General features: G+C 39.9%; 1 protein-coding gene across 2 annotated transcripts in view; it reads right to left on the reverse strand.

The window, feature by feature from the left end:
• The window catches only part of Zc4h2 (zinc finger C4H2-type containing), a 19,651-nt gene that overhangs the window by 4,074 nt on the left and 4,917 nt on the right, over positions 1–10,660 (reverse strand). For both annotated transcript variants that reach the window (XM_021187993.1, XM_029534205.1), the window contains exons 2-3: positions 2,667–2,838; positions 639–811 (exon numbers count right to left, since the gene is read on the reverse strand). In XM_021187993.1, the coding sequence (XP_021043652.1) occupies positions 639–811; positions 2,667–2,838 (345 nt within the window). The remainder of the gene's footprint in view (positions 1–638; positions 812–2,666; positions 2,839–10,660) is intronic.

The raw sequence follows: 10,660 nt of genomic DNA on the forward strand, positions 1-10,660 counted from the left end.
ATCTCTCTCTGTCTCTCTGTCTCTCTGTCTCTCTCTCTCTCTCTCTCTCTCTCTCTCTCTCTCTCTCTCTCTCTCTCTCTCTCCCTTTCTGTCTCAATTTGGCCTAATGTTTAATTCCAGGTTTTGAGATTAAAAGGACAGGTTAGGTCCAGGAGAACATGGAACTATATCATTTCATGTTTTCAAAGGTTTCTGTACACTCCTCTAGACCCTAACTTTTAAAATTATTTGTGTGTGTGTGTGTGTGTGTGTGTGTGTGTGTGTATGTGTGTGTACACAAGCACAGGATGCTACCATGTACATGTGGAAGTCATAGGACAGTGTGCAGGAGTTCACTCACTCCTACCACAGGGGTCCCAGCAACAGAACTCAGGTCTCCAGGCATGGTGGAAAGCCCTTTTACTCCCTGAGCCATTGTGCCAGTGCATAGGTAAAACTCTTACATTAATCTTCATCTCATCATTCTTCTTACATAACATGTCAGCATAGAGACTATTAGCCACTGACAGATCTAAGAATAGGACTGTGTATTCTGACTTTCAGGCCAGGCTTTATGTATAGCTCCATGTCCCTCCCCGCACCATATCCTCCCTTCTGCTATACTGTGTTATTTGGGGGTCAGAGAGCAGGCGGCTTACTCCAAGGAGAGTTTCTCTTCCTCTTCACACAGGTCAGGAAGCCTTTGCAGGCCCAATGTCATGCGCAGGGCATCCACATGTTCTTTCAGAGGTTTGTACTCATCATGAAGCCTCCGGGTTGACTCTAGCAGCTTGTTTAAGTCATTTTCAGACTGTTTAATGGTGTTTTCCATCTAGAAAATAGAGAAGGGCAGAAATAGAAAAGATCCCAAAGTCCTCAAGAGGCTTTATAACTGAATGGATAATAGGACAGACTCCAGAGGGAGACCTGTCTATGTTCAAGTTCTCAATGACTTTTCTATATGACTGATCGAGCCTGTTTCTTCATCAGTATAATAGTGAAAGTTTAATAGTGCATACCCCATGTACTCTTAGTAACGACCAAATGATCAAATTCACAGAAAGCACTAAATATAGGAACTAATAGGGTAAAAGCTCATAAAATGGTAGTTAAGTTACTCAAATTAGTAATCCCCAATAGCTAGAATTGCCTTTAAAGGTTATCTAGATAACATCATCATTGCTTTTAGAGGTTAGTGAGGTGAATGAAGGTCAGAGAATAAAGAATTTACTCAGGAAAATACTTAAGGAAAAAATCAACACAGGAATTGAAGACTTGTGTCTTAGGCCGACACACTTTTTTCCTAGATCAACTGTCTTCAAAATGTGGTTGCCACACTTCTGCCGCTACCACTCCATCCCCTGCCCTAACACACATACACACACACACACACACACACACACACACACACACACACACAGTTGCTACAGGAGCATTAGCATTTAGGAACAAAGAATTTTAAATTCTCAAGGCCTCTTTAAATTCAGAACATTTAACCAGAAACTCTGGAGTATAGTTCAACAATTTGTGTTCTAATAGACTCTCCAGTTGACCCAGGTGCTCTAGTCTGAGATGTACTGGTCTAGATTCTCAGCTCCTCTGTTGAAAACACATTATTCATTCTATTGGTTCTGTATCATCAGTTAGTTTGCAGCTAAGTCTACAGTCCCCACAGGAGACCCAAAATCTTGTGCTAACACATTAAACCTCAAGGGTCTATTATGCAAGTCATATATATATATATATATATATATATATATATATATATATATATATATTTATTCTAGGCCTGACAATATTCTGCAAATGAGTAATTCCACAGAAATGAGTTTCCCAGGAATAAAAACTAAGCTCCATCAAAGATGAATTAAAAAAAAAAAAGATTCTATCATAGGCTCGAAGGACTAGAAAGAACCTGACTGACAGGTAAACACTTTCTACTTCTAGATAAAGGAATAAGCAGTACAGAAGCCCAGACTCTTCATGAATAATTAAAAACGAGGAAAGTTTTTCAACTCAGAAATTGTTCTCAAATATTCCAATAGTTTCCAAATGTCAGTCTGATGAGAGAGCCCCACTTTGATAAACATACAGGGATGGTTTGTTTTGTCTGGTTGGACACTTTTAAGAATTTTAAGGTATCCTCAAGAGGCAGGAATCTAGTCCACCTTTTCTTGGCTACTTAAGTTGAAGACATCCAGTATGTGAGCATGTCAGAACTGAACGAAGCCTTGAAGGTCAACTGGCCTATTTCATAATACAAGGAGAAAGTATGGTGCTCAGAAATGAAGGACTTATTCATTGTGGTTAGTCAGTGACATAATAAGAGCTGACCTCAGAACTCCTGGGATCTTTCTACATCACAGTAACTTTAGAACGTCTCCCCTGGGGTGGCTAAATCACGTGTAAATGAAAAGCAACAAGATTCTTTACTTCCTCATCCTTTTTAAAAAAGATTTATTTATTTATTATTATATGTGAGTACACTGTAGCTGTCATCAGACACTCCAGAAGAGTGCATCTGATCTCCTTACAGATGGTTTTGAGCCACCAAGTGATTGCTGGGATTTGAACTCAGGATCCTTTGGAAGAGCAGTCAGTGCCCTTAACCACTGAGCCATCTCTCCACCCCTACTTCCTCATGCTTAATGGACCCAAAGATAAGCTCCAGGAAACTAACCACATACCACATTGATATCAGCATGGATGAGTCGGAGTTCCTCCACATGGGCCATCTTCTCCTGTAGCAGGAGATCCATCTCCTGTTTGTATTCTTTCAGATGCCTCTCTTCAGACTCTAGAGCCTCGAATTCAGCCTTCAAACGGGCCTTGATCTTTTCCATTTGCAGTGTCTTGTTCCTGAAATTTCTCAAGAGTAGGAAACAGGCCAAAAGAAGAATGGAGAATGGTGGAAGAAAGAAATGGAAAGCAGAATTAGGCTTTTCCTTCTGAGTCATTTATCTAACCCTTCCTCTCACATTCAGCGACAACCATTGCACATGAGATGCAGCAACCATAACCAATGACCTGAGTTAAATTTGTATTTAATTTTAATGAATTTAACTTTAAGCTTGTGGCTAATGACTCTTATAATATACAGCACAGCCGGCTAATATAAAAATTCCCCCTTGTATTGCTTGTCAGGAACATTGACATAATGTTGCAAAAGTAATTACAATTACCTGCATATTATACACTACACTACATTACCTTTGAAACAAGTTACCAAGCATATGTAGAATCCTTGATGTAGCTGTTGACCTGCCTTACAGGAAAACAATATTTGGTTTTATTGGAAAATTGTTTATTTAGACCCCTTCCTATTTGGACTTCTATTCTCAACACCTTCAAGGTTACATGCAGAATACATGGAACTGTCTACTTTTACTCCAATTTTAGAGATGAGAAACTGATATTCAGAGTAGCATCTTATTTTGATTCATGTAGCCAGTGGAGTGAGTGTTGGGTCAAGAACCTGTTTGTGCAGGCAGAGACACATCATGAAAGAACATATACTTTAAACTCATACCTGGGTATACATACTGGTTCTGCCCTTTACTAGATTTTGGCCTTTGCATGATAACGATCAGATTCACATTTAACAATATGTGATGAATATGCAGTAGGTAGCTTGTGTGTGTGTGTATGTATGTGTGTGTGTGTGTATGCACATACATATACAAACATCCAACAAGTATTTATTAAACACTTGTCCTTTGTCAGTGAGTGCAGAGAGACAAGGGAAGGCAGTCCAGGTAGTGAGAATGGATGCAACACACTAAAGACAAATTCAGCATTGCTGAACCACCTACTAAAGGAGGGAGAGGGGGTCCTAGATGAATCTAGGGATTTTTGGAAGAGATCAACACAAAGCAGCTGACATGTCGGGGTGAATTTAAGTCTTTTCATCCTAAACTGAAAGAGGGTATTGAGTTTTTAAATATCAAATGAGATTATCTGACCACCTTCTCTCAGCTTTGACTTACTCAGTCCTAATATGGAAATAACACAATGGACTTCATATGTCATGTGGTAACAATTAAATGACTTAACACATGTAAGTTCCCAAGATATGTGGCACATGATAAGCAGTCAGCAAATGATAATATACTTCCCTCTGCCCAATAGTTCATTCATGGTTATCTCCTTCACCACAATGGTGTCCAGACTTCGTTTCCAAGAGCTTACAACATGTAGTATATGTATGCTGTAAGGCATTTTATCAGTTACTTAAATTAGAATAGCTTCATTAGCATATGTCATCTTATAAGTGTAATATAAATAATGGCCTATTATTGGGTCAGGAAAAGTCTTCCTAGTCTATTATCAATTAAATAAAGATAGCAACAATGGACTTTTCCTAGATCCTTGTCCTCCCTTTGAGACTCATGAAATTGTGAAATGCTCACTGCCAGGGACCCTCAAGCCTGCCCACTTGAGGCAGAGACACAGGTAACCTATCTGTGCACTCAAGCAAAGTCCTTCCAACCCTGGCTGAACTGTAGACGCTTTTCTGGGACTTTGACCTTCTCTTGACCCTTCTTTCTCCCTTTGGACCCATAAGACCCTGAAACCCTCACTCCCAGGGACTCTCTAGGTATCCCATATAGAGGGGTGACACAGGTAACCTGTGGCATTGCCAGGCACAGCCCCTCCCAACTCAGCTGAAGCTGCTTGCCAAGGACCATGACTTTTTCCTTGTCCTTTACCTCCTTTTAGAACTCATCAGATGACTTTCACCTGGATCTTTTTATCATTTTAGGACTCAACAGACCCAAGACTACTCCCTGCCTGGGGTTCTTTAGCCTGTCTATGTGCTGTAGAAACATAGGTAACATACGTAGGCATGCTGGCACAACCCCTTCCAGTTCCAGTTGCCTCTATGGATATTTGTTCCAGATCCATATGTCAGGGTTAGACAGGCTCATATGTCCTATGCTCTAGCCTAGCCTTGTAAGTATGTCTGACCCTATCCTGCCTAACTTTCCTCAGTTAATAGACCTAACTCAGGGCCCACAACCAGGGACTGGACCCAGCTTTGTGAGACCCACCTGTATTAATTGCCAGCTTGTACTGTGTACCAGCCAAATGTGCTATGCCCACATCAAACACAAGAAGTCCATGTACCCAGTTCTCAGTGCAAAACAATATGTAAGAACAATTACTTGGGTTAATCCCAAGACACAGAATTTAACAATCATAAACTTCAATAAAATATTCAAGGAGTATAAAGAAAAGAGAAACAAATAGCTCAGTGAACTTAAAGAGAATTAACTCAAAAAAGAACATAAGGCTGAATAAGATGACAAAGATAATGCAGGGTTTGAACATGCAATTCAATAAAGAGAAAGACTGAAGAGCACTCAAGATGATATGAAGATGGAACTTAAAAATTCAACAACATAACTAGGAAACTCAAGGGAAGGCCTTACAAATAGGATGGTAACCAAAACAATCATGAGGAATGCTAGGGGGATTACCACTCCAGATCTCAATATATCAGTATCAGAGCCAAAATAATAATAATAATTTTTTCAAACTGAATGGTATTATCACAAAAGAGACATGTATACAACTGGGACAAAAATGAAGACCTGAATATAAGTACACATAAACTACAGCCATAACTACACATAACTACATTTGAATTTAATATTCAACAAAAATGCCAAAAAATCCACTGAAGAAAATATAGCATGCTGCCTTAGTTTCTGCCAGTTCATGTGTGTATCAGTCCTTTGGAGTTTAGAAGGCTTTGTCTCCTGGCGGCCTCCATCTCCTCTTGTTCTTTCTGTCCACAGGGTTCCATGAGTGCTGCGGAGGGATTTGATGGAGGCATCCCTTCAGAGCTTAATGCCCCCACAGCCCCAAAGTCTCCCACTCTTTGCATAATGTCCCTGTTTTTGTTCCCATCTACTGTAGGAGGAAGCTTCTCTGATGTTAGATGAGCAAAACACGGATGCATGAGTATAACAGGATGTCATTAGGAGTTGTTTAATTGTTACATTCCTTGAGCAGGACAGTGATGTTTTGTTTTAGCCTAGGTTGCTGGGCGTCTTAGGTTCTTTACCATCTGAGCAGCATTGAGTATGAGTTCTATCTCGTGGAATGAACCTTAGTTCAAGTTGGATAGTGGTTGGTTACTCCCAGAAGCTTTTTGCCACTATTACACTAGAATATCTTTCAGGCAGGACAACACTGTATATCAGTGGGTTTATACCTGGGTTGGTGTTTATGTTTCTCTATTGGTAGCATGCAGCATAACTTTCTATACCACAAACACTAGCCCATAAATGTGAAGGCTCTAGGTAGGAACTAACTCAACTTTTCCATATTCAATGAGTTGTCTAGGCATTGTCTTCAGCAATATGGCCTTGTTGTCAGTTTGTATAGAACATTCTATAGCCTTGGCAACAGCCTGGGTTGTTTGTTTGGAAGTTCCCACGGGACCTCTTTGGCCAGCAACTCAATTAAATGTAACTAATTCCTGGTACTAGAAGCTTCGTTTAGTGACAAGAGACATCTAGTTGGAGCTCTGAGCCCCCTGTTATTTGGTAATTTCATTTAGATTGATGACAGGAACTCTCACAAAAGGATGCATTTAATTGGAAGCTTGCCTGCAGTTTCAGAGGGTTAGTCCATGATAATCATGGCAGGAAGCAGACAGGCACTGAAGGAGTTTCAAATCCAGATCCACTGGCAGCGGGGGTGGGGGTGGTGGGGGAAGAGACAGAGACAGAGAGACAGACAGAGAGAGACAGAGAGACAGAGAGACAGAGAGAGAGACAGAGACAGACACAGAGAGAGACAGAGAGGAAGGAGACAGACTAGGCCTGAACTGAGTTTTTAAAACCTGAAACCCACACCCAGTGACACACCTCCTTCAACAAGGGCACACCTCTTAATCCTTCACTATCAATTAGGGACTAGACATTCAAATATGTATGAGCTCATGGGAACCATTCTCATTCAAATCACCAGGAAAGTAAAAAGCAAACATTGAAAGCTGGAAGCAGTAGAGAGTACAAAAGCAGGATACAAGGGATCAGAAGGGGAAAGCAGAAAAATGGGGAGGGGGAGAGAGGAAAAAAAAGAAGAGACTGAAATAAGAGTAAGGATGCAAAAAAATGTCATAAAATCATATTATAATCTACATAAAATACCTATAATACAGATAAATCTGTATAAACATATACATACATACTTTAAATGAAAATTTCCCATCTGGGCTGACAATGCTACCTCCAAAAGCATATACTAACAAAAACCACACACCAAGGATGATAAACCCTCTTTAGTGTTATTGATCAAAGGTTTTCTGAGAGACCCCTAAAACATGATAAGCGATTTCTGTTGCCCTTGGTTCCTCCCCACAATACAAGACACAATACAAGTTGGGTACTGGACCCAGAGGATCGAAGCAGAATATGACCTGAAAGCTTCCTCCTTGATAACTAGTTTTCATGGTATCAAAAGACATCATACAAAGTTCCAAAGGAGGGAACAACCAACAGTCCTACCCAGTTATAATGCTTATGAATCACAATAATCAGCACGATATAATAACTCTAAGGTTGCAATAGTGGTATGCACAACTTAGTAGTAACCAATATCTCTCTAATTGGACTTAGGAGCTACTCATCAAGATGGAAAACATGACTCTTTTTTTCTCATGATACTGGAAATCTATCTAGTTAACTAGTCCCTGCTAGTGAAGCCATGGTTACTGGAAGAGCATAATTCCTAACTACATTCTAAATATTTATCCTTATGCACATAGTTAAGTGTAGTTCTCATCATTCATCAAGGAAATTTCTCTTTGCAACAGACAAAGAGCATTTACAGAAAACCACAACTGGTCAAAATTTAAGATGTGGGCCAGTCCTATCTACAGCACAATTCCTGCACTGAAGACTCAGGGACCATTGCAGATGATATTTGTGGAGCCTAATACACTCTGGCAACTGCTCTCGGGATTTTACATGCTCTGAAATGCCTTGCTCAACACCCTCACACACAGGTATATTGAGTTTCATTTTTAAAGACAACATTTTGAGAGTGAAATAAGTAAAATGAGTTGCCCGGGTCATATATTCAGGAAGTAGAAAATCTAGCACCTATGAACCCAGTCATCTTCTCATGTGCAAGCTCATGGATCATGAGCCAGTGGGGTGAGTTCTGGTCCCACCTGACTCACCAATTTTCAAGGTGAAATAAAAAAAAATATCATGGGACTTTTTGGAATCTTGAATATTCTATATGAAAAGTAAGAGTCAATATAGCCTGTACAGAGGAGCAAGATGACTACATGAGATGTTTTTAGAATAGTTGGCCCTACAGTTGAGGAAAACATCCAAGTTCTTAAAGGAATTTCCTAATGAGATCCTCCCCAAAGACTAAAGGACAGCTGCTAAGGCCAGTGCATGCCAAGAAAACTCCAGACTACTCCCTTGAGGAATTTATACAGGACCAAGAAACACAACATTACACACAACTTTTTAAATTAGATTCCTCATCTTCCTAAACTATACCTTGCTTTTCAAGAAAGTAAGAAAGTAAGTAAGAACTTTTGATCGAAAGAGCAAGCAAGAATTTGTTAGGGATAGGAGTTATCCTTTACTTACAGAAACTTTGTGGGCTACCCTGTAACAAACTTCATACCAACTCAAAAACAGAGCTCACTCAAAATGCAGGGTAAGACAGCTAGAATCTATAAGACTGAAGGATGGTATAACTAAGTGTATAGAAACTGGCCAGTGGAAATCATCATATCATGTGTTAATGGTATAGTATACAGCACTCATGTTCTTGCTCTGCTTGCTTGCTCTCCCTGTCCCTGTCTGTGACTGCCTTCCCCTTGCTCTCTTCCTCCCTCTCCCCTCTCTTATCATCCTTCAGCTGGTGCTCTAGTAACCTCAATATTCTATTTGATAACTGTTTCAGTCCCAAGGTTCAGACAAGAAAGTAAGTAAGAAAGAGAGGGTGGGGAAAAGAAGAGGAGAAAGGAGGAGTCACAGAGAGATACAGAGAGAGCAAGCAAGCAGAGAAAACTAGTGTGCTGTCTAGAGCCACCCCTGGGCTGTCCCTCTCAGGTGCTGTAAGAAAGCAGTTTGAATAGCCTGTGAGAGAAATACAGTAAGCAGCACCCCTCCACAGACTCCCCAGTTCCTGCCTCCAGGTTCTTGCCCTGTTTGAAATCCTGCCCTGACTTACATCAGTGATAGACTGTTACTTGTAAGCATGGGCAAAATCAACCCTTTCTGACATTGCTTTTGGCCATGGTGTTTTAACACAGCAATTGTAACCCTAATTAAGACAGAACACATGTAAAACAAAAAGTTGCATCATAAAGCAGGCTATTTTGAATACCTATTTTGTTCCTTAGGCAGACTGACTCCTTTGATCTACAGCATTATAGAAAGTTTGGGATAAAAGGTAGCATTTCATTTAAGTCTTCCTTGAGTAAAAAAATGAACAGAATATACAGGCATAGAATGAGAAAAGAGCAGTCTAGCAAGAAAGATCTATGCAGGCAAAATACTAGAGGATGGAAATGTATGAACTAGAAATGAATATCTATATTGCTCAGGGAAAGAATGGAAGTAAGTAGTCATAGGTAAGATGGGAATGGTGAACCAGGATGTGGCAATATACTGAAGTTATGAATGTCATAGTATCGATGATAGGCAAAGTATGTCCAACAAGTAGCATAAAATGATTATTCCTTAGGAAAAAAAATGAATTTCAAATCATGACTGAACACACACACACACATACACACACACACACACACAGAGAGAGAGAGAGAGAGAGAGAGAGAGAGAGAGAGAGAGAGAGAGCAAACAAACAAAAAGCAATGCTTTCCCTATTAAGCAATGTATATTGGTAATCTATCTTCTAAATAAAAATAAAAAATATTATTTAGCAACTGATTAAAGTTATATGCAAGCTAAGTTACTAGTGGACAATGGCCTGTGATTTCAAAATACTGCTATCTAGGAAGGTAAATCACTGGAGTGTTTGAGGGGAAAAGATCAGGCATATTTTAAGCAGATTTTTCTCATTGCTGTATGCATTCAATTAAAGACAGAGGAAAGACTAGAGACAGGGAAATAATTCTGTAGGCCAAAGTGAACACAAATAGTCAGGGTAATGATGATGAAGGCCTGAAATGGGCCGTAAGTGTGGAGGTGGAGAATAGGACAGGAATTTGAGTGAAATGTTAAAGGCAGAAAGAGAAAATCAATGCTGATTTTCAGATTTCAATCTGAGGCAACTATACCAAGAATTGACAACATTAAATGAGTTTTCAAAAGAGTTGCTCAATAGTAGTGGGGAGCCATGAGGTTATAAAGAGTTGGCCAAGTTTAGTTTAATTTGTAGACCATCCAGATATGCAAGGTCAGTAGGCTGTGGTGTACATAGAGTGCTGAAGTTCAGAAAGTGATGCTATGTAGAGCCTAAAGGTTTGAGAGATGATATAGGGAGCTGTGGATCTATGAAGTGTATGATGAGAAAATGAGGGGGAGTTTTCAGCACAGAAAACTTCTTAACAGCAGCACATGTTATTTCTAAAATGAGGTTTTCTTTTTACAAAGAAAGCGTTCTCTCTCTCTCTCTCTCTCTCTCTCTCTCTCTCTCTCTCTCTCTCTCTCTCTCTGTGTGTGTGTGTGTGTGTGTG

This window comes from Mus pahari, chromosome X (genome assembly GCF_900095145.1).
Source record: "Mus pahari chromosome X, PAHARI_EIJ_v1.1, whole genome shotgun sequence".
Lineage (NCBI taxonomy): Eukaryota > Metazoa > Chordata > Mammalia > Rodentia > Muridae > Mus > Mus pahari.